A 24,213-nucleotide genomic window follows, 5' to 3' on the forward strand; every position below is an offset into this window, starting at 1 on the left:
ACTGGCCAAACGGAAGCCACTTCTCACTAAAAGGCACATGGCAGCCCGCTTGGAGTTTGCCAAAAGGCACCTTAAGGATTCTCAGACCTGCAGAAACAAAATTCTCTGGTCTGATGGAACTAAAGTAGAACTTTTTGGCTTGAATTGCAAGCGTCATATCTGGAAGGAAGAGGCACTGCTCATAACCTGGCTAACACCATCCCTACTGTAAGGCTGTTTTTCTGCTGCAGAAACTGTGCGACTAGTCTGCATAGAGGGGTAAGATGACAGCTGCCAAATAAAGAGAAATTCTTCAAGAGAACTTGTTCCGGAGTGCTCTGGAACTCAGATTAGGGTGTCGATTCACCTTCCAACACGACAATGACCCAAAGCACACAGCCAAGATAACAAAGGACTGGCTTCAGGATCAGCCTGTGAATGTCCTTGAGTGGCCCAGCCAGAGCCCGGACTTGAATCCAATCGAACATCTATGGAAAGACCTAAAAATGGCTGCCAATCCAACCTGACTGACCTTGAGAGGATCTCATAATAATAATAATAATTCTATTCAAAACGTTAAACTTTCATAGATTATAGATGCAGGGCCCACAATTTAAACCATTTCAAGTATTTATTTGTTTATTTTTTTACATAATTTGGGCCTTGAATTCCCGATTTTAAACCCATAAAATCGGGAATTCAAAAAATGTTAATACTGTGAAGAAATTAGCCCAAATTTTGCAGGCCATAAATGTATTAAACTGAGTGTCAGACTCTAATCATCTACTAATCTCAAAGCACCTGCATAGGTTTCCCCTGGTGTCATTAAATTGCTCCAGTTTGGGTCAATTGTCTCAGTTCAATATGGGGAAGACTGCAGACATGACAACTGGCCAGAAGACCATCATTGATACCCTCCGTAGGATGGGTAAGCCACAAATGTTCATAGCTAAGGAGGCTGGCTGTTCACAAATTGCTGTGTCCAACCATATCAATGGAAAGTCTAGTGGAAGGACAAAATGTGGCAGGAGAAGAAGCAAAAGAGATGACCGTGGTCTTCAGCTGATTATCAAACAGAGAGGATTCACGAATCTAGCAGAGATCCAGAAAGAGTGGAATAAGACGGGAGTCACAGCTTCAAAAACCACCACATTTAGACACATCCGGGAGATGGGTTACAACTGTCGGTTCCTCGGGTCAATCCACTTCTGAGCCTGAGCCAACGTAGGAATGTCTTAACTGGGCCATGAAGAAGAAGGACTGGACTGTTGGCCAGTGGTCCAGGTCCTCCTTTCCGATGAAAGTAGTGTGCCTTTCATTCTGGAATCAAGGTCCAAGGGTTTGGAGGAAGACGGGTGAAGAACAGAACCCAAGCTGTTTGAGGTCCAGTGTGAAATAGCCACAGTCAGTCATGATTTGGGGTGCAAAGTCCAGTGCAGGTGTTGGTAAACTCTGCTTTCTTAAATCCAAGGTCACCGCAAGTCTATCAGGATGTTTTAGAGGACTTCATGATTCCTTCTGCTGAGGATTTTGATGGAGATGCAGATTTCATCTTCCAGCAGGACCTGGCCCCTGCCCATCCCTCCAGAAGCACCAAAACCTGGTTTGATGCCCATGCCATCGTAGTTCTTGACAGGCCAGCCAACTTGCCGGATCTAAACCCCATTGAGCATCTATGGGGTATTATCAAGAGGAAAATGATGGGCACCAGACCCAAAAAACAATAAAAAACTGACAGCAAGCATCAATCTGGGCTTCCATTACTCCCAGGCAATGCCACAGCGCATCGACGGAGTGATTAAAGCGAAGGGATTCCCAACCATTTTGATATTTTGATTGATTAAATGTTACACAAATTTATTTATTTTATTTTATTTTTCTACAAAAACTGACAAGTTTTTGTAGAAAAAACAAAAAAAAAATTTACATTTTTTTGAATTCCTGATTTAGTGGGTTTTAATAAGATGGAAGCCCAAATTATGTAAAAATAAACAAATACTTGAAATTGTTTAAATTGTGGGTCCTGAATCTACAATCTATGAATGTTTAACTATTTTAATGGAATTATGGAAATAAATAAACTTTTCCATGATATTCAAATTTTTTGAAAGGGTCTGATATAGGTAACCAACCAAGTAAATTTCTCGTCCTGTTCCATCTGCCCGCGACCCTAGTGAGGATAAGCGGCTCAGAAAATAGATGGATGGATGGATGTTCCATCTGCTGTTTTGGGCAGCTTTTGCTTTAATCAACCAATTGAGGACGGGAAATGCTGACATCACTCGGGGCCTTCTATGAATCCCTGTTTATTGAATAGGAAATCTGATTGGTTGAAAAAATTAACAGCCAATATCATTGACTGCATTAAAGCTCCTGGGCAGATTTCTGGTGTATACTCGAACCACTATTATTCAGAATGGTGATAGAAATAAAAGATAAATAAACCATTAACTATTTAGAAACCATATGAATACAGCTACAATAAAATTACTACTGAAACCAGGGAAAGACCCCATTCATCCAGCTAATTACTGAACGCTGTCACTAATGAATATGCATCAAAATCATATCTAAGGCTTTAGCCAACAGACTAGAAAAAAATTCTCCCGTCGTTAATACATTCTGACCAAACGTTTCATTTAAGGACGGAGCTCCACCAACGTCAGGCGTCATACCTCCTAAGTATCCATCCATCCATTTTCTACCGTTTATCCGGATTGGGTCGCGGGGGCAGTAGCTTTAGCAGGGACTCCCGGATGACCGAGCTTCTCACCCTATCTCTCAGGGAGAGCCCGGACACCCTGCGGAGGAAACTAATTTCGGCCGCTTGTATCCAGGATCTTGACCCACAGCTTGTGACCATAGGTGAGGGTAGGAACGTAGATGGACCGGTAAATTGAGAGCTTCGCCTTTCGGCTTAGCTCCTTCTTTACCACAACGGACCGATACAAAGTCCACATAACGGCAGACGCTGCACCGATCCGCCTGTTGATCTCCCGTTGCATTCTTCCCTCACTCGTGAACAAGACCCCAAGATGCCAACATTTTCCAACTGAGGACCATGGTCTTAGATTTGGAGGTTCTGATTCTCATCCCAGGCGCTTCACACTCTGCTGCGAACTGCTCCAGTGACAGTTGGAGGTCACGGCTTGATGAAGCCAACAGAACCACATCATCTGCAAAAAGCAGAGATGCAATACTGAGGCCACCAAACCGGACCCCCTCTACGCCTCGGCTGCGCCTAGAAATTCCATCCATAAAAGTTATGAACAGAATCGGTGACAAAGGGCAAAGTATGTCTCAGCGAAATAATCTAAAAACAATTGTCTTGTCACGAGATGCCGAAAAAGCTTTTGACATAGTTAACTGGTCTTTTCTTTTTAATGTACTTCAGAAATTTGGCTTCGATGACTCAACTTAACTGGATCGCAGTGTTATACAACTCACCCAAAGCAACTGTCACCACAAATGGGGTCACATCACAAAGTTTCACTTTACAAAGAGGAACTAGAAACGGATGTCCTCTCTTGTACATGCTTTCACACTATTTATCGAACCACTGGCAATAGCAATACGACAACACTATTAAAGGTATCTGTACTCCTGTCAGAACACAAAATCAATCTTTACGCAGATATCCTTCTTTATTGACAAGAACCCAAGGCATCACTTCAGTTTTTAACCTCATTAACACATTTTCGCAATTATCAGAATATGCTATCAATTGGTCAAAATCAATAATACTCCCGATAACGACTAACTCGTGGAATCCTGCGGACCAAAATCCAAACTTTCGTATTCCGACTGGGAATATCAAATATCTAGGCATTAATAGCACAGCAAAATTTACAGAGCAAGTACATCTCAGTATTAATACCATACCTGATTAGAAATACAAATTACAAGTGGATCACCACTAACTTTTGGAGCACATCAACATATGGATGGCTAGGTAATCATGGGTGCACATTGTATATGGGTAGAAGCCCTAATTTTTTTGGGGGGTGTGCATTATAATCGAGAGTGTATTATACAAGAGAAATTATGGTGTGTGCGTGCGTGCGTGTATGTGTGTGTGTGAATGCAGTACGAGTCAAAGGCTTGCTCATTTGGTGCGTGCACAAGTGTGGAAAGTTTTGACGATTGATTTGTCTGAAACACATCGAGACCGTGTAAAAGGGACTGGAACAAGAGCATTGCCAGACGCAAATCGGAATGATTTAAGATCAAATGAAACAAACAAGCAATTAATAAACTACAAACAAAACTCACAGGATCACAGATACAGATAAAACCTCATTAAGAAAAGCGCAAAGCGTCCAAACAAGACCTGTTATTAGACTTTGTGTTCATTGTGTTTTTAGCAAGTGTGTTTTCATTGAAACGTTTGATCTGCTTGTTAAAACGTGATTGTTTTGATTTTTTTTACTGCTCAAATCTTAAAGCATCCATTTGTGGCATTTCCCTTCCTATAGGATTGCATTGAATTTTTGATTGCCTTGGAGATGGTCATCGCCCAGTTTCGGTCTCTCAAGACAAAATTTGGTATTGCTGAGAATGCGAATGAAGAAGAAACAGAGGAACTAAGACAGTAAGTTTTTGAGATTTCACTTGCTTGCTCAACATGACTCCTTTCCATCAATGATATTACAGTGAAACTTTGTACAAACTACAATCAATTCCATGACGATTTATTGGGTCTTTCAAAACAAAATGTTTCACTGAGCTATACTACATTTGAAGTAATTCATTTCACAGTCCAAACCGTCGCCATCATTTAATATGCTAAATATTATTTATCATACGGGTATAAGCAGACGTTTACAAGTGAGGATCAGAATAAATCCGCTAAAAACAATAGAACTCCAAAAACACTCCCTTAATATTAATGACAAATAATATTTTTTTTATATTAAATATCACAGAAGTCTGAATTGACATTGGCTGTAAGTGTAACAAGTTATATGATCACATGAAAGAGTACCTCTGGATCACTATTGCCAAGCACATTCAGATAACCAGTCAGCTGCTCGGATGAGAAGCTAACATAGCAATCGCCATCTTCGTCAGTGCCCCATGTCAAAGAGCAAAAATAGACACTCAATGCAGGACACTAGTCACAGAATATCGAAAAAACAAACAAAAAAAGTTATCTGGTCCACAAAGTTGCTCAATGGTGAAAGAAAGAAAATATGCATATGAAAAGGGAAATAGAACATCGTGTGTTGGACTAAAGTTGAAAATGTGAGCGTTTACTGCGTCCAGTCTGGACGAGAGAGAGCGAGAGAGAGAGAGAGAGAGAGAGAGAGAGAGAGAGAGAGAGAGAGAGAGAACAAAGTTGGGATTTTGTGTGACGCTAATTTTTCAAAAATTATTAGGCACTAATCTTGCACATCATGGCGACAATTGCAGTGTCTACTCATGAACGTAGATCAGCTGGTCGGTTGGGGTGGTCTGTCTCAGTCGCGAGGAGGTAGGTTTGATGCACAAAAATAAAACAAAAACAGGCAGAAAAAGGGAAAGAAGTCGTTCGTCACGCGTTCTGTGGGCGGTTGCGACCGTTTCTCTTCCTGCCTTTTCAAGGACTCACGAGCAGTTTCAGCGCGATCACGCTTGGCTGGAAGCGTACCTGGTACTTTTAGTAGAGGCTGCTCTGATCGCCTAGTAGTGGCCCATTTAGAGCCTGGGAAGCCGAGTCCGTTCTCATCCCGGTCTACGCGTTGGCCAAACCGTGTGTCCGAACAAAGAAAAGCGGAGGGGGAGGGGTGGCCAAAGGCCGCCCCGTAGCTGGGGAACTGATAACAAGAGCCAGGGAGCAAGGCAAGATCGAAGAACTAAGAGAGCGGCTGGCAGCTGGACTCGGGTTAAATAATCAGGGGGTGTGTTCAAAGAGGACCGAGGACCAGACAAGACCACACAAAATCAGCTTGAATCTAGTCTACAATTTTGACCCATAAAATGGGTTTAAAATCATATATTAATGTGAAATACTCCCAACTTTGTACTCTTTACTCACAGGTCAAGCATATAGAATGGGTTTAAACTTTAGTCTTAGCAAATCAACTGCTTATGGTTCAAATCACATTTCATGCTGCTTGGAGTTTCAAATCAGGACAAACAGTTCTCAAAGTCTTGTCGCTGCACCAGTAAAGTTGACACACTGACACAGACATCTTTTCTATATATATATATATATACATATATATATATATATATATATATATATATATATATATATATACACACACACACACATTTGCGGGAAAAAATCTTGCTTAACATAGTACTCAGTCGACATTGACGGTCTGTAATTGTGACCGTCATATTTACAGCATTGAAGCCCATATTACAGCAGGCAAGGTGCAAATCCTCCGCCATTTATATTTCATCCGTGAGATCTTTCTACACATTTAAATTCATTGTGTAGCTGACATGCGCTCCGCAAACTGAGGTGCCACAGGGACCAACCACTTGATAACCCGACTCCTCCACGCTGCCCTGCTGTGAGACGGCCACTAGGAGAATGCCTGGTGTACGCCAAGTGGACCTTAACCTAATTAGCAGCTTCCCGTCAAATCTTGATTCCTGGCTTCAAAAGACTCCTTCCCCAACCAAAAGGTTGAGGGATCCTCCCTCCAAGGAGATTATGTGGTTAATATTCAAACATTATGTGGTTAATATTCAAATTACCCACTGGCGTTGTTCCTCGTGATTTTAAATCAAACAGTACGAAATGTTGTATTGAACAATAAGAAATCGATCTGCCACGGCCAAGGTTTAATCAATGATTCTACACGTGAGAGTACAAAGTTGGGAGTGTTTTAGATTAATATGATTTTTTAACCCAGTTGATCAAATATGTAGACAAGATTCAGGCTGATGGGTGTGGTCTTCTCCAAGTTGGCAATCCCTCTCACCCACACCCCGCCTCTGGGGTATTTAACTCTGAACTCTCACCTTCCTCCTCCTAGTATTTTTCTAGTTGTTTTCCTTTCCTCTTCCCTTGCTGGCAGCTCGCCATCGACCACCCCTCCCCCATTTCCCCTCTTTTGTGGGGGCACACGGCTTGGTATGGTTTCCCAGCCTAAATGTGGGCCTCCGCTAAGCGATCAGAGCCGCTACTACGAAGGTACCAGCCAAGCGGAATCGCTCTGAAATTGCCAGCGAGCCAAAAAAGAGGCCGGAAGAGAGACGTCCGGTTCTCCCAATAAAGCGTGACGACCAGCCATTGTTCTTCTCCTGCCTCTTTTATTTAGTTTTTATTTTTCTACATCTTTTTTGTCTGCAACCAAATCTGTCGCCTTGCTTCCGGAGCCACTTACAAAGAGAGACTACTACCCACCAGTTTGAATTTACGGTCGTGAGTAGATGTGGCAACTTTGCCAGACTACAATATTAGTGCCGAATCATTTCGGGGAAATTACTAGCTTCAGACAAGCTCTCAACTTTGTCATTAAATATGTACCCTAAAATTCCACTCTTTGTTGTATTTTGTGTGTGTTCTGAGTTTAAGTAAATAATCAATAATTTTAAGTAAGTAATCTACAACTCAAAATGTCATAAAGTGTAGCAACCTTCCTCACTCGGAAAAGGGTGGCGTGCCCTCTCCAGGTCTGGGATGAGATCCTGCCCCAAGTGGAGGAGTTCAAGTATCTTGGGGTCTTGTTCACGAGTGAGGGAAGAATGGAACGGGAGATCGACAGGCGGATCGGTGCGGCGTCTGCAGTGATGCGGACTTTATATCGATCTGTTGTGGTAAAGAAGGAGATAAGCCGGAAGGCGAAGCTCTCGATTTACCAATCGATCTACGTTCCTACCCTCACCTATGGTCACGATCTGTGGGTCGTGACCGAAAGAACAAGATATAGGCAGCCGAAATGAGTTTCCTCCGCAGGGTGTCCGGGCTCTCCCTTAGAGATAGGGTGAGAAGATCGGTCATCCTGGAGGATCTCAGAGTAGAACCACTGCTCCTCCACATCGAGAGGAGCCAGATGAGGTGGCTGGGGCATCTGATTCGGATGCCTCCCGGACGCCTCCCTGGTGAGGTGTTCCGGGCACGTCCCACCGGGAGGAGACCCCGGGGATGACCCAGGACACGCTGGAGAGACAACATCCTTCGGCTGGCCTGGGAACGCCTCGGGATCCCCCCGGAAGAGCTGGATGAAGTGGCTGGGGAGAGGGAAGTCTGGGCGTCCCTGCTAAAGCTACTGCCCCCATGACCCGACCTCGGATAAGCGGTAGAAAATGATGGATGGTCTTTTTTGCATTGTGTTCACTTTGTGCGGAAAATGAACTGAACCGAGAACTTCAAACCAGGTGTGGTACAAGTACGGCACTGTACGTACCGGACCTTAACTTTTGGCGTACTACAAAACTCGCGTAGTTTCACTATTATAACGGGCCCCCTGAGGGCAATCATACATTAACTTCGATGTGGCCCGCGATGAAAACAAGTTCTATGTGAAGGAGGATATTTGATAGAAATTGTGGCCATTGCTGAATCAGTCAGCATTTGTTCAGATCGATCACTTGACCAGTTCACCACATAAATTTTCCTCTCATTTTCAGTTTTCTGAAATCTCTGCTGGAAGAGCCAGAAGTTGGGGTGAGCGGAGCTGGTCAGGGAAGGGTTGGTGGCATCATCCACAGGCTGTTTGTGAATGTCCAAGAGGTAAGCATCTCCATATCTTCATAGGAGTGTGTGTGTATGCGTGTTTGTGTGAAAGAGAAAAAGTGAATGGGCAACCCTGTCTGGATGTTTGAAAATTAATTGACCCCCCCCAGTGTTCTCTGTCAATTGACTGTCTGTTGTCGTACTAGAGCGGCTCCGACCATTCCTTGTGTGTTTTTTTGGACATACTTGGCAAATAAAGATGATTCTGATTCTGAAGTAAGGAGTGATTAACCACAATATTTGGAAAAATTAGTTCAATTTCACTGGGCACACCCAGGCAGTTTAAACTCAACATTGTTTGTCGAGTGCTTGAAAAACAGAACAATTAAGCAGCAAAATAAATAAAATATTCTTATAAAATAAAGAAGCACTCCCTTCACATTGGCATTTGGTTTACAGGAAGTCTGGAGTTTTAGTCCCTCTTGTACAGTCCACATGCTGTGGTTTTATAATAGTTAAAGTGGGAGGAAAGCCTTTGAGAATTTCTTAAATTTCTTCATAAATTGGTCATAAAATGTAGTCTGATTTTCATCTAAATCACAAGAATAAAAAAAGTCTGCTTAACTAATACCACATAAACACGTACATTTTGATATTGTTATAGAGCGAAGGTGTCAAATTCAAGACACGGGGGCCAGATCCGGGCCTCCACATCACATCACTTTGTGTGGCCCGCGAAAGCGAATCATGTGCTAATATTAACTTCCATGATCCTTACTAAAATCTGGACCAAAATTAAAATTTGTCGTATGTAATAAATGTTGAGACATTGCTTTTTTTTGTTACCAAACCCCTTTTTAAAGTAACTTGAACAAACTATTATCCATCTGATTTCAAAACTAGTTATCCATTAATTTGTTGTGTATATGTAATAATATGGTGTTATTAAACATTTATATAGTTTCACTGTCATAATTTCCTCTGAGGGAAATTGTAACTACAATGTGGCTCGTGACAAAAATGAGTTTGACACCCATAATATAGAGCATAACATAAACATTCATAGGACAGGGAGGAAAACATAAGTGAACCCTTGTATTTAATAGCTTATTGACCCTCCTTTGCCAGGAATAACCTCAACCAAATGTTTGCCAGAGTTGCAGATAAGACGTGCACAACAATCAGGATGAATTTTGGACCCTTCCTCTTTACAAAACGGGAACAACAATTCCTGGGATGGCTGGTGTGAATAGCTCTCTTGAAGTCTTGTCACAGCATCTCAATCAGGTTGAGTTCAGGACTTTGAATGCGCCACTCCTGAACACGTATTTTCTTCTGATTAACCCATTCTGTTGTTGATTTGCTTCTGTGTTTTTGGATCGTTGTCCTTTCGCAACTCCCATCCTCTTTCTGAGCTTCAACAGATGGCTTCAAGTTCTTCTGCAAAATGTCTTGATAGACTTGCGATAAAACATTTTCATTGATGATCTCAAAGCTGTCCAAGGCCTTGATGGAGCGAAGCACGCCCAAACCATGATGCTCTTTCCACCATGCTTCACATTTGGGATAAGGTTTTGATGTTGGTGTGCTGCGCCATTTTTGCTCTACACATGGCATTGTGTTCCTCCAAAACAATTCAACATAGGTTTCCTCTCTCTCTCTCTCTCTCTCTCTCTCTCTCTCTCTCTCTCTCTCTCTCTCTATCTCTCTCTCTCTCTCTCTCTCTCTCTCTCTCTCTCTCTCTCTCTCTCTATATATATATATATATATATATATATATACACACACACACACAACACATACAGTGGGGCAAAAACTATTTAGTCAGCCAACAATTGTTCAATTTCTCCCACTTAAAAAGATGAGAGAGGCCTGTAATTTTCATCATAGGTATACCTCACCGATGAGAGAGACAAAAATGAGAAAAAAAATCCAATCACATTGTCTGATTTTTAAAGAATTTATGAGTAAATTATGGTGGAAAATAAGTTTTTGGTCACTTACAAACAAGCAAGATTTTTGGCCCTCACAAACCTTTAACTTCTTCTTTCAGAGGCTCCTTTGTCCTCCACTCATTACTTGTATTAATGGCACTTGTTTGAACTGATCAGTATAAAAGACACCTGTCCACAACATCAAACAGTCACACTCCAAACTCCATTATGGCCATGACCAAACAGCTGTCAAAGGACACCAGAAACAAATTTGTAGACCTTGCACCAGGCCGGGAAGACTGAATCTGCAATAGGTAAGCAGCTAGGTGTGAAGAAATCAACAGTGGGAGCCATTATTAGAAAATGGAAGACATACAAGACCACTGATGATCTCCCTCGATCTGGGGCTCCACGCAAGATCTCACCCCGTGGGGTCAAAATTATCACAAGAACGATGAGCAAAAATCCCAGAACCACACGGTGGGACCTACTGAATGACCTGCAGATAACTGGGACCAAAGTAACAAAGGCTACCATCAGTAACATACTACGCCGCCAGGGGACTCAAATCCTGCAGTGTCAGACGTGTCTCCCTGCTTAAGCCAGTACATGTCCAGGCCCGTTTGAAGTTTGCTAGAGATCATTTGGATGATGCAGAAGAGGATTGGGAGAATGTCATATGGCCAGATGAAACAAAAATAGAACATTTTGCTAAAAACTCTACTTGTCGTGTTTGGAGGAGAAAGAATGCTGAGTTGCATCCAAAGAACAACATACCTACTGTGAAGCATGGGGGTGGAAACATCATGCTTTGGAGCTGTTTTTCTGCAAAAGGAGTGGGACGACCGATCCGTATCAAGCAAAGAATGAATGGGGCCATGTATTGTGAAATTTTGAGTGAAAACCTTCTATCAGCAAGGGTATTGAAGATGAAACGTGGCTGGGTCTTTCAGCACGACAATGATCCCAAACACAATTTCGCAACAAAGGAGTCGCTTCGTAAGAAGCATTTCAAGTTCCTGGAGTGGCCTAGCCAGTCTCCAGATCTCAACCCCAAAGAAAATCTTTGGAGGGAGTTGAAAGTCTGTGTTTCCCAGCGACAGCCCCAAAACATCACTGCTCTAGATGAGATCTGCATGGTGGAATAGGCCAAAATACCAGCAACAATGTTTGAAAACCTTGTGAAGACTTCCAAAAAACCCCGCCTCCTGCCCGATGACAGCTGGGATAGGCTCCAGCTCGCCGGCGACCCTAGTGAGGAGAAGCGGCTCAGAAAATGGATGGATGGATGAAAAATCAGACGTGATTTTCTTGATTTGTTTTTTCTCATTTTGTTTCTCAAAGGTGAGGTATACGTATGATGAAAATTACAGGCCTCTCTCATCATTTTAAGTGGGAGAACCTGCACAATTGGTGGCTGACGAAATACTTTTTTTCCCCACTGTGTGTGTGTCTGTCTATATATATATATAATTTTACAGTAGTGCTGTGGAACATTAGAGTGCTCGATAGAGAACTTCAAACATGCAGGAATGTTTTTTTTCCTCATTTGTGTTCTCCCATGAACCCCTTTCATCTGTTAACATATGGTAGATTTGTCAACAGATACCTGTATACTTTGGTAACCTTTTCCAGCTTTAGACAACTCACATAAACAGAAGGAACAGTTTAAATCTCCTGTGTCTCTCGCGTCACTTTAGCGACTCTCGTCCCTCTCCATATCTCATCCAGAATGCATTCCTCAGCAAGGGTATGCTCGCCAGCTCCAACTTGGGGCGGAACTCCTTGTGGTTGTAACATTTTAAACAAATGACAAAAAAAAGGTTCAGTAGAGCTGATAGTCTTCTAAAAAAAAATCCTTAAAATGCTGTCAAAGTGCAAACTGTTTAGCATGATACTCAAAGAAAAGAAAACTAATGGTGAACTAAATGGTAAAAAAAAAAAAAAAAAGGGCTGGAAAAATACAGATAAAGGATAAAGTAAGGAGTGCTGTTGTAACAAGCTGCTGACTCAAGGGCAGGTAGGGTAGCCATTTATTGTACTCAAGTTAAAAGTACTATTACTGTGAATTTGAAATGTGGACTCGTCGGACCACAGAACACTTTTCCACGATGATCTCGGGCACAGAGAAGCTGGCGCCATTTCTGGGTGTTGTTGATAAATCGCGTTTGCTTTGCATACTAGAGTTTCAAGTTGCACTTACAGATGTAGCGCCGAACTGTATTTAATGACATTGTTTTTCTGAAGTGTTCCTGAGCCCATGTGGTGATATCCTTTACACATTGATGTCGGTTTTTGAGGCAGTGCTGCCTGAGGGATCGAAGGTCATGGCCATTCAATGTTGGTTTTCGGCCTTGCCGCTTACATGCAGCGATTTCTTCAGATTCTCTGAACCTTTTGATGATATTATGGACCGTAGATGATGAAATACCTAAATTCCTTGCAACTGTACGTTGAGGAACATTGTCCTTAAACTGTTCGACTATTTTCTCACACACTTGTTCACAAAGAGGTGAACCTCGCCCCATCTTTGCTTGTGAATGACTGAGCAATTCAGGGAAGCTCCTTTTATACCAATCATGGCACCCACCTGTTCCCAATGAGCCTGTTCACCTGTGGGATGTTCCAAACAGGTGTTTGATGAGCATTCCTCAACTTTCTCAGTCTTTTTTGCCACTTGTCACAGCTTTTTTTGGAACGTGTTGCAGCCATAAAATTCCAAGTTAATGATTATTTGCTAAAAACAATCAAGTTTATCAGTTTGAACATTAAATATCTTGTCTTTGTAGTGTATTCAATTAAATATAGGTTGAACATGATTTGCAAAATTATTGTATTCTGTTTTTATTCATGTTTAACACAACGTCCCAACTTTATTGGAATTGGGGTTGTACTACAATACATGAAAGCTGTTGTTTTTCTTCAAACACGAGTCGCGTGCCGTTGTCTTCAATGCTAAAGACGACATTCCCAAAATCGTCACCATGTTGGCACGTCGATCAGCTGGGGCTGGCTTATCTAGTTTAATACCTGCGCCCCGAAAGCCCAATAGAAGACGTTGTGTGAGGTCATGTAACTTCCTTGTGTCGTTGACTGATGAGCTAGACTTAAACGTCACAGCGCTTAAATTGGATTAGAGCAAACAACACCCAATGCAGAAGTTGAAGTCATAGTCTAAACAGACAGGTTGCGCACAAAATAGTACAGAAGCAATAATTTCATCGTAACGGAGTAAAAGTACCGTTTCTTCTTAACATAAATACTCGAGTAAAAGTAAAAAGTTGCAAAATTAAAACTACTTAGACAAGTACAATTTATCCAAAATGCTATTTGAGTAAATCTAACGGAGTAAATGTCGCGTAATCACTTAAATAATTTCTGTCAGACAAAGTGAAGTAAACTCAAAGATCTAAAAAAGAAATGCATCATGCCACAATAAAAAACACAATTCAGGAATCAAATGAGAAACCAATTGATTTCAATCTGTAAACAGGGATGCACATAAATTGTGTGCAGGTGTGCATGCACACTGAAAATATTAAAGGGAGCAGAGAAGTAGACGGTGCTCATATAGCATTGTCATTCACGAATGACACAAATCAATCGAAAAAAATATTTTGAGTGAACGTACTGAATTAAATCACTGTTCTAATTCAGGTTTAGTGCAGCCATGAAAACGCTGTAATGCATTTTACAGGTCCTTGAAAAGTTATTGAAAAGTAACATTTTCTATCAGGTTTTGAAAAAGTAATGGCTATAAATACACCTGTTCTGTGAAGGGCGCAGTGGTTTGTTAGAGCTAACGCTCGTTAACAGCAGCATCATGAAGACCAAGGAACTCATCAGACAGGTTAGGGATAAAGTTGTGGTGAAGTCTGAAACAGGGTTAGGTTCCAAAAATATATATCCCAAGCTTTAAACATCTCAAGGAGCACCATTCAATCATTCATTCATTTATTTTCTGTTAGATATATTGTAGAAGTTATCATTTATTTGCTTAGCTTGCATTAGTATTATGGACAATGTTTAGAAAGAAAGATGTCTCGCCTTCAAGAAGATGACTCAGCAGGAATCATCTGAGAGAAGGACGTGGCCGGGACGTGGCAGGTGCCATGTTTTCACCTTGAAACCCTACCCTTAGTGTGTTGTGTCTTGTAGCTTAGTACGTTATGTCTTGTAAACTTAGAAATCTCCCTATTTTCAAATAAATGCAGGAGCGACGGGAGAGATTGTTTAGAGCGTGTTGAGAGGCTGTAACCTGAACAATCTCCCATGCGCCCTCCTCATGAGTAAAATGACCAACGTCTTCATTCCTTTTGTGTTTATTCATTATAATGTTTGGTGAGATAAATCCAACATTTTCCTATCCCATCTGACTCTGCGCAAGAGGCGGGGCACACCCTGAACCGATCGAGACATGGCCGTCCACTGAAACTGACAGAGCGACCAAGCTAGGAGAGCACTGGTTAAAGAAGCAGCCAAGAGGCCCATTGTCACGTTGAAGGAGCTGTAGAATTCCACAGCTGAGGTGGGAGAATCTGTACACAGGACACCTATGTCGTGCACGCCACAAATCTGGCCATTTTGGAAGATTGGCAAGAAGAAAGCCATTGTTGAAAGAAAGGCTGAAACAGTCCAGTTTGCAATTTGCAGTCAGAAAATCCTGGAGGATAAACTATATCTGCAGCAGAAGGTGGAGGTGGAGAGGGTGCAATGCACAGGAAAACCCAGCAGAGGAGACAGACCACCGAGGCCCATCTTTATATAACGTTATAAATACTCTGGGTATTTTTCCTCACTCCCTGTTGACGACAGAAATGAGCGATGATCGAATGAATTTGATTTGTTTTACCATCCATCCATCCATTTTCGACCGCTTATCTGGGTCGAGTCACAGGGGCAGTAGCTTTAGTAGGGACGCCTAGACTTCCCTCTCCCCAGCCACTTCATCCAACTCTTTCGGGGGGATCCCGAGGCATTCCCAGGCAAGCCGAAAGACATAGTCGTTCCAGCATAAATTTTATAGACAGAATTTCAAGGCGCAGCCGAGGCATAGAGGGGGTCCGATTTGGTGGCCTCAGTATTGCATCTCTGCTTTTTGCAGATGATGTGGTTCTGTTGGCTTCATCAAGCCGTGATCTCCAGCAGTGTGAAGCGGCTGGGATGAGAATCAGCACCTCCAAATCTGAGACGATGGTCCTCAGTCGGAAAAGGGTGGCGTGCCCTCTCCAGGTCGGGGAAGAGATCCTGCCCCAAGTGGAATAATTCAGGTATCTTGGGGTCTTGTTCACAAGTGAGGGAAGAATGGAACGGGAGATCAACAGGCGGATCGGTGCAGCGTATGCAGTGATGCGGACTTTGTATCGGTCCGTTGTGGTAAAGAAGGAGCTAAGCCGAAAGGCAACACTCTCAATTTACCGGTCAATCTGTGTTCCTACGCTCACCTATGGTCACAAGCTGTGGGTCGTGACCGAAAGAACAAGATCCCGGATACAAGCGGCCGAAATGAGTTTCCTCCGCAGGGTCTCCGGGCTCTCCGTTAGAGAGAGGGTGAGAAGCTCGGTCATTCGGGAGGATCTCAGAGTAGAGCGCTGCTCCTCCACATCGAGAGGAGGCAGATGAGGTGGCTGGGGCATCTGATTCGCATGCCTCCCGGACGCCTCCCCGGTGAGGTCTTTCGGCCACGTCCCACCTTGTACTATTCCAAAACTATAACCCAACAAATGAGAAGACCAATTTGATTAATTGAAAACTGTTTATTGAACCAGCAAGAGAGGACACGGGCACAGTTTGACTTTTGACTGGCACGTTTTAGCTATGGCGTCTCTGAAAAAGTAGTTTTTCTTTTTTGTTTAAAATGGCTTACATTCAAGAAGCTCCGTCGCCGGAGCTTGGCCACAGGTAGAATCTCAGCCGGGTCTGCTGGCTACCTAGCCGCTGTAGCTTCACGGTACACTGTGTTGGATCAACATCCTCTCCGAGAGGTTGGGATGACAGGAAAAGCAAATCCTCCAGCTTGTGAAAGACCGAAGAGCGCTCCGGAAAACTTGGGGGGGGGGGAAGCAGAGGAGCAAGAGGAGGAAGCTCTGAAACCCTATTGGGAACAAATCAAAGGCTACCCAACATCTCTCAGGAGGACAGAACGCATTAAGAAGAGGCGAAAGAGTAAGGAGAAACAGCAGGTAAAATTCCTAAAAGATCGTTTCAACGTGGCCAGAAGCTTGTTAGAGCAGAAGAACAGTGGCACATTGGTCATAGCAAAGAAAGATCTGGAGAAACATGTAAGCAGACATAATGTCGGCTCCAGAGAAACATGTCCCCCTTGGTCCCCCTGGTTATGTACCTCAACCAGGTGCACCATGCTTTGAGTTTATGATCGTGTTTCTTAACTCCACAAAAAATACTCAAGTATTGAAAGAAATCAATGCAATGAAAAATGAAAGAAATTAATGAGGGTGATCTGGAAAAAACTGTGTGCACCAGTTGAGTGGTGACCATCCTGATTCCAAAACATAGGAACAGAGTCATCTACCATTGACCAGTACCAAGGTATCACACTGCTCAATGTGGAAGGGAAGATTTTCTTTGCGTTGATTTCCTGGGATTTTCAGGCTGTATAGACCATGCAACACTGATCTGGGATCAGATCCAAACTGTCAAGAAAGAGAAACGGGACCGCCATGTGGTTTGGCTGGATTTGGAAAACACCTATGGGTCTGTCGCACACCAATTTATAAGCTTTGCCTTTGACTTTTTTCATGTGCCGCTGGGTATCAAGAACATCATAGCGAACTACTATGAGGATTTGTAGAACTGTCATGCACTGCAATCCTGAACAACAGTTTGGCAACAACTGGGCAAGGGAATAGTAATGGGATGCTCAATCTCACCCGTCCTATTCACAGCCGCATTTGAGGTCATCCTGATTGGTGCAAGGACTATGGCCAGAGGAGTGTGCAACAACGCATGTAAACGCTTACCACCCCTGTGGTGTTTAATGGATGATGTCACCACTCTACTGCAAACTGCAGCATGAACAGCCTGGCTCCTAAAGAGAATTGAACAACTGCTGTCTTGGGTCCAGATGAAAATAAAAGCAACCGAGTCGCGCAGCCTCTCAAGTTGCGAAGGCATCCAAGTGCACTCAATCTATTTCCAAGTATGTGGAGAGAGAATACTGGTGATTGCAGAACAACCAATCAGAAGCAACCAACACACACACACACACAATAGTACGGAAAGTACTCAGACCCCCTTAAATTTTTCATTATATTGCAGCCATTTGCTAAAATCATTTTTCATTTTTTTCCTCATTAATGTACACACAGCAACCCATATTGACACAAAAGAAAATGTACTGTTGAAATTTTAGCAGATTAAAAAAAAAATGGCTATATCACACAGCCATGAGTATTCAGACCCTTTGCTGTATTGAGAGAAAAATGAATTGTTGAAATTTTAGCACAGTTGTAAAAAAAAAAAAAAAAAAAAAAAAAAAAGAAATATCACACAGCCATAAGTATTCAGACCTTTTGCTGTGGCACTCGGGTGTTGTCCATTTCTTCTGATCATCCTTGAGATGGTTCTTCACCTTCATTGGAGTCCAGCTGTGTTTGATTATACTGATTGGACTCCATTAGGACACCCACACACCTGTCAATATAAGACCTTACAGGTCACAGTGCATGTCAGAGCAAATGAGAATCATCAGAATCATCTTTATTTGCCAAGTATGTCCAAAAAACACACAAGGAATTTGTCTCTGGTAGTTGGAGGTGCTCTAGTACGACAACAGACAGTCAATTGACAGAGATCACTTTTGAGACATAAAGACATTGACAAAAAACAGTCACTGAGCAATAAATGGTTGCTAGTTATCTGGTAATGCCGGTGCATTTTTATTTTATTTTTTGGACAATTGTGCAAAAAGATGCAGAGTCCTCTAGCACTTAGAGCAGTTTGAAAGACTAATATTGCAATAGTCCGGTGCAAGGACAATTGTGCGCAGAGACTTCAAGCGAGTAGTGCGATACTCCTCAATCAGTGTGCAAATGGAGCAGATATTACTCTGGCATGAGTGGCCAGTATTGGTCAACAACAGATATGCAAATAGTGCAGCGTGGTGTGACTACTACAGTGAGTGCACGAGTATGTATAATTGGCCCCACAGAAATGTGACAGCAAACTCAACTCAAGGAGCTGGAAGAGCCGGTGACCGGGATGTGGAGGGTCCAAGAGGATTTTGCACGCTCTTGTCTTAGTTCTGGCAGCGTGCAAGTCCTCAAGGGTGGGTAGGGGGGTACCAACAATCCTTTCAGCAGTTTTGATTGTCCGTTGCAGTCGGGGTTTGTCCTTTTTTGTAGCAGCACCAAACCAGACTGTGATGGAAGAACACAGGACTGATTCGATGACCGCTGTGTAGAACTGCCTCAGCAGCTCCTGTGGCAGGCCATGCTTACTCAGAACCCGCAGGAAGTACATCCTCTGCTGGGCCTTTTTGAGGACGGCGGTGATGTTGATCGCCCACTTCAGGTCCTGAGAGACTGTAATTCCCAGGAACTTGAAGGTCTCGACAGTTGACACAAGGCAGCTGGACAGCGTGAGGGGCAGCTGTGGCGAAGGATGCCTCCTGAAGTCCACGATCATCTCTACAGTCTTGAGCGTGTTCAGCTCCAGGTTGTGTCAGCTGCATCACAGCCCCAGCCGCTCCACTTCCTGTCAATATGCAGACTCGTCACCGTCCTTGATGAGGCCGATGACAGTGGTGTCATCTGCAAACTTGAGGAGTTTGACAGCCGGGTGCGTTGAGGTGCAGTCGTTCGTGTAGTGAGAGAAGAGCAGCGTAGAGAGGACACAACCTTGGGGCGCCCCAGTGCTGATGCTGCGCGTGGATGAGGTGGCCTCCCCCAGCCTCACCTGCTGTGTCCTGCCCATCAGGAAGCTGTAAATCCACTGGCAGATGGCAGGTGAGACGCTGAGCTGGAGAAGCTTGGAGGAAAGGAGTTCAGGGATGATGGTGTTGAACGCTGAGCTGAAGTCCTCAAGCAGGATCCTCGCGTAGGGCCCTGCAGTGTTGAGGTGTTCTAGGATGAAGTGCAGTCCCATGTTGACTGCATCATCCGCAGACCTGTTTGCTCGGTAGGCAAACTGCAGGGGGTGCAGCAGGGGGCCTGTGACGCTCTTGAGGTGGTCCAGCATGAGACGTTCAAAGAACTTCATGACCACAGATGTCGAGGCGTCAGACCTGTAGTCATTTAGACCTGAGATTGCAGGTTTCTTGGGGACTGGAATGATGGTGGAGCATTTGAAACAGGATGGTACCTCGTACAGTTCCAGAGAGCTATTGAAGATCTGAGTGAAGACTGGCGCGAGCTGGTCAGTGCAGACTTTGAGGCAGGATGGGGACACATGGTCTGGGCCTGCCGCTTTGTTAATCTTTTAATCTTTAAACGTGATGTTACGAGTGATGGAGTCACCTATGACTAAAATGCGGAAGCCAGTAGACTGAGTCGGAATGGGACTAGCTAAAGGAATTAATCTGTTATGCATCTAAACAGGCTTGCCACGGTCAGCTAGCCACATAGGGCTAATGCTAGCAGGACGAGTAGGTCAGCTACAACCTACGCTACCAGGTGTGCCCGTCACATCTACAGTTACCAAAATATTCTGCTTTAGTTGGCACACTTGTCCCTCTAGCAGGGAAAGTCTCTCAAGGAGAAGGGAGCAATTGGTGAGTCCATTCTCACAGTTTTTAGGTCGGAGTTTTGCAGGCGAAGTCTGTGGAATAACTGGCAGTCGGTGTTTGGCAGTGGTGCGGTTGAAACTATTAGCCTCGAAAAAGGGGCTACTCCGCTTTCATAAACTCAAAATAGTCTCAAAAAAGTAAAAACAAAGATAAAATAAAACTTAAAATGTAGGTAAACAAAGAATAAGCGTTAGGACTTCATCTCTCGGACGCACACGTCACTTGATTGGAGCGACTCTTGCGCAGTTTGCAACAAATCAAAATAGAAAATGCCTGTCTGGCATTGTTGTGGCTAGTTTCTCTCTGTGGAAAAGAAGCTATAGAGAGGAGTCGACAACTTTGGGGCATTGTGGGAAATTGCTCATTAATTGAGGCCAATGGAAGTTTTTGACCCACAAACCGGAGTTACCGCTGACCCAAGAGGCACATTTCGGATCTGCAACATCGCAGGGTAAAAACAAAATTTCTCCAAATGTGGATATAAAATCTTATATGTATCGAAAAACTGTCTGTATAACTGCAGCGTAAATGGACAGATAGCTTATGCTGCGCTTAACAAATGTATAAGACAACCACCCAATAAAAGATTCAACTGATTTAACAGCATTGATAATTACTTAATAATTACTTAATAATTTATTTTTTTCTTGCTGTAGTTGTTCATAGTGTGGAGAGGTTTTTATTTTATTTAGTATTTGACACACAAAAAAAGCAAATTTATCATGTCTCGATTTACATAGATCTTAAATTGTAATTATTTCATCAGAGAATCCAGTGAGCCGGTGCAAATTTGGATGTAAAAAGGGCACTTAATTTTGAAATTCCTCATTCATGTCAAATTATGTCTGCCCATAGACTGCCATCCTGGATAAGGAAACTGGACAGAGAAAGGAAGAAGAAATGAAGCAGACTGAAGGAGACACCAAGACTCAAGACTTCCCTTCGCCAGCAGGCCGGGAGATTTTGTTGCGTACATGTATCCCTCGACCAGCACCGTATTCCAAGGCTCTTCCTCAACGACTTTTCTGTGTATTGATGAGAGACGAATTTAGACTTGTTGGGGCCTTCTCCTCTGACACATCTTTCTTTTAATCCCTTAAACTACAGCATTACAATGACACTTGAACTTCATATTTTTAAAATGGAAGCAATTCAATTCATGCATTACATGAAATTATTCACAGTATTTAATTTTCCACCATGGCCCACCTGTCAATTTTTTTTTTTTTTTTAGTTGCAGTTGTTACTAGTGTATGTAGTATTGCAAATAAATAACTGTAGCGACAATACACCAAATAATCTTTTTGAGGGCCAAAAACCTGAAAATAGTTTGCAATGAAAACAGTGAGTAGGATGCACGTACATTATGCATTGCTGTCGAGGCGTGGGGTCATGGGGCACGGGGTTCACCGGAGCAGCAGCAAAATCACAAATAAACTTAAATGACACACTGACTAGTGCAGACAATTTGAATTTCAATACTTATAGTTTGGATCCATATTAACACATAGATTCTCAACCTTCTGTATATGCATAATTTTGTCAATGTATTGTAAAATCTTCCAACATTTACATTTTTTAAAAGCCTTTTGTCTGGATCGACAAAATTGAATGGATCTCTGTATAGCCGATTGTCTAATCTTGCATCATCATGACTCCTTGGTGGAAGTTTAAAAAAATTGTGGTGGAAATAAAAAATTTGAAAAAAAATCTGTTTCAACCACATTAACCATCAACACTGTATAATGTTTGTGAAGTGTTTTTCTCTCTCTTTTTCTTGTACACATTTTGGTTTCATTTGATTCCCCAATATACTGCAAAAGTACCTTAGTCTTGTTTAATTTGTTTTTGAACCCTCCTAATACTCCATGGTACTTGTTTTCCCAACCATCTCTCAAGATCGTTTTTTAGAGTGGAAGAATGGAAAGACCAGAATATTCATTATAATTTGTCACCGTAGTAACAGCATTATGGCTATTACATTGAACATAACATCGTGGAACATTTGAGGAATAAGCTCACCTGCAAAATGGACCAACTGTAAGTACTAGATGAGTAGTACTCAAACGTTACCACCTCAAAATCTACATTGTTGTGAAAAAGTATTCGCCCCCTGCTCAAATTCTTATATTTTTGCATAGTTTCCCCAATTTACTGATTAAGATCATCAAACAAATGTAAATACCAGATAAATATAACCCAATTGACCATAAAATACTGTTTTAAATGATGATTTAATTTATAAAGGAAAAAACAACTATTGAAAGTTACCTGGTCCTGTGTAGGGTTGGGCATCGTTTGAATTTGACCAATTCCGATTCCGGTTCCTTATTTCGATTCCAGTTCCGAACGATTGATTCCGATTCTTTTAGGGGGCTGGGTCAAAAAAAGTTTGCATGGTTTAAATAAATGGTGTCCAAACTATGAACATCCAAATTCTTAGCAGCCCGCAGCATAGACCAAAATGAACATTTGACTCGGGATTCTTTTCACCAGTACCAATATCAAACCTATGAACTAAAAGGCAATGTGTGTGGAAATAACCCAATTGACTTAATATTCATTATTTAATGTTTCCGCTAAATGTTAAATACAGCATTGTTAAAATAGTCATTTAGGACTGTTCCATCACGTCAAATGGTTTATATGTGCAAGTTTTAACTCGACTTTCTGTTTTAAATTTGTAGCCTTTTGTTTTGAAGGGTACGCACAGGAACTCGACATTTTGACACAAAAAGTAACTTCACACTGCACCAGTGATTTAAAATTATTATTGTTATTTTTTTTAATGGATGGAACCACGGTGACCGACTGGTTACCACATCTGCCTCACAGTTCTGGGGACCGGGGTTCAAATCCAAGCCCTGCCTGTGTGGAGTTTGCATGTTCTCCCCGTGCCTGGGTGGGTTTTCTCTGGAGGTGTGAATGTGAGTGCGATTGGTTGTTTGTTTCTATGTGCCCTGCGATTGGCTGGCGACCGGTTCAGGGTGTACCCCGCCCCGCCCACCCCCCCGAAGATAGCTGGGATAGTCTCCAGCAGCCCGCGACCCGATAAGCGGTAAAGAAAATGGATGGATGGAACCAAATGCTATAAAACGCTGATTCCTTTTCTGATTTTCACTGATGATGCACAAGGTTAGTGTTTGTCATACCGTGAGACATTTATGTGAATTTTATCCCAATTCATTGTGTTGTAAAGTTGCTACGATGACATTTTAGCTCAATCTTAAGATTATTTTATTATCATCTGCGCTTACATTTGTTTGAAGACTAACATCTTCTTCTTTTCCTTTCGGCTTGTCCCGTTAGGGGTCGCTACAGCGTGTCATCCTTTTCCATGCGAGCCTATCTCCTGCATACTCCTCTCTAACACCAACTGCCCTCGTGTCTTCTCTCACGACATCCATCAACCTTCTCTTTGGTCTTCCCCTAGCTCTCTTGCCTGGCAGCTCCATCCTCATCATCCTTCTACCAATATACTCACTCTCTCTCCTCTGGACATGTCCAAACCATCGAAGTATGCTCTCTCTAACTTTGTCTCCAAAACATCTAACCTTGGCTGTTCCTCTGATAAGCTCATTTCTAATTTTATCCAACCTGGTCACTCCTTAAGCGAACCTCAACATCTTCATTTCCGCCACCTCCAGCTCTTCTTTCTCTCGTCTCTTCAGTGCCAGTGTCTCTAATCCGTACATCATGGCTGGCATCACCACTGTATTATAAACTTTGCCTTTCAACCTAGCAGAGACTCTTCTGTCACATAACACACCTGACACCTTCCTACACCCGTTCCAACCTGCTTGGACTCGTTTCTTCACTTCCTTACTACACTCACCATATCTCTGGACTGTTGACCCCAAGTATTTAAAGTCCTCCACCCTTGCTATCTCTTCTCCCTGTAGCCTCACTCTTCCCCCTCCACCCCTCTCATTCATGCACAT

The 24,213-nt window shown here is 42.7% G+C and overlaps 1 protein-coding gene across 4 annotated transcripts in view; it reads left to right on the plus strand.

Moving 5' to 3' along the window:
* Window positions 1–21,992, plus strand: part of rab3gap1 (RAB3 GTPase activating protein subunit 1) — a 156,421-nt gene extending 134,429 nt beyond the window's left edge. For 3 of the 4 annotated variants that reach the window (XM_061692207.1, XM_061692208.1, XM_061692211.1), the window contains 3 exons: window positions 4,455–4,570; window positions 8,548–8,650; window positions 21,128–21,992. In XM_061692207.1, the coding sequence (XP_061548191.1) occupies window positions 4,455–4,570; window positions 8,548–8,650; window positions 21,128–21,364 (456 nt within the window). In that variant the 3' untranslated portion in view covers window positions 21,365–21,992. Of the gene's footprint in view, window positions 1–4,454; window positions 4,571–8,547; window positions 8,651–21,127 lie in introns of those variants that run through there. The other variant, XM_061692210.1, reaches the window with a different exon arrangement.
* The last annotated feature ends 2,221 nt before the right edge of the window (window positions 21,993–24,213 follow it).

This window comes from Phycodurus eques, chromosome 12 (assembly GCF_024500275.1).
Source record: "Phycodurus eques isolate BA_2022a chromosome 12, UOR_Pequ_1.1, whole genome shotgun sequence".
NCBI lineage: Eukaryota > Metazoa > Chordata > Actinopteri > Syngnathiformes > Syngnathidae > Phycodurus > Phycodurus eques.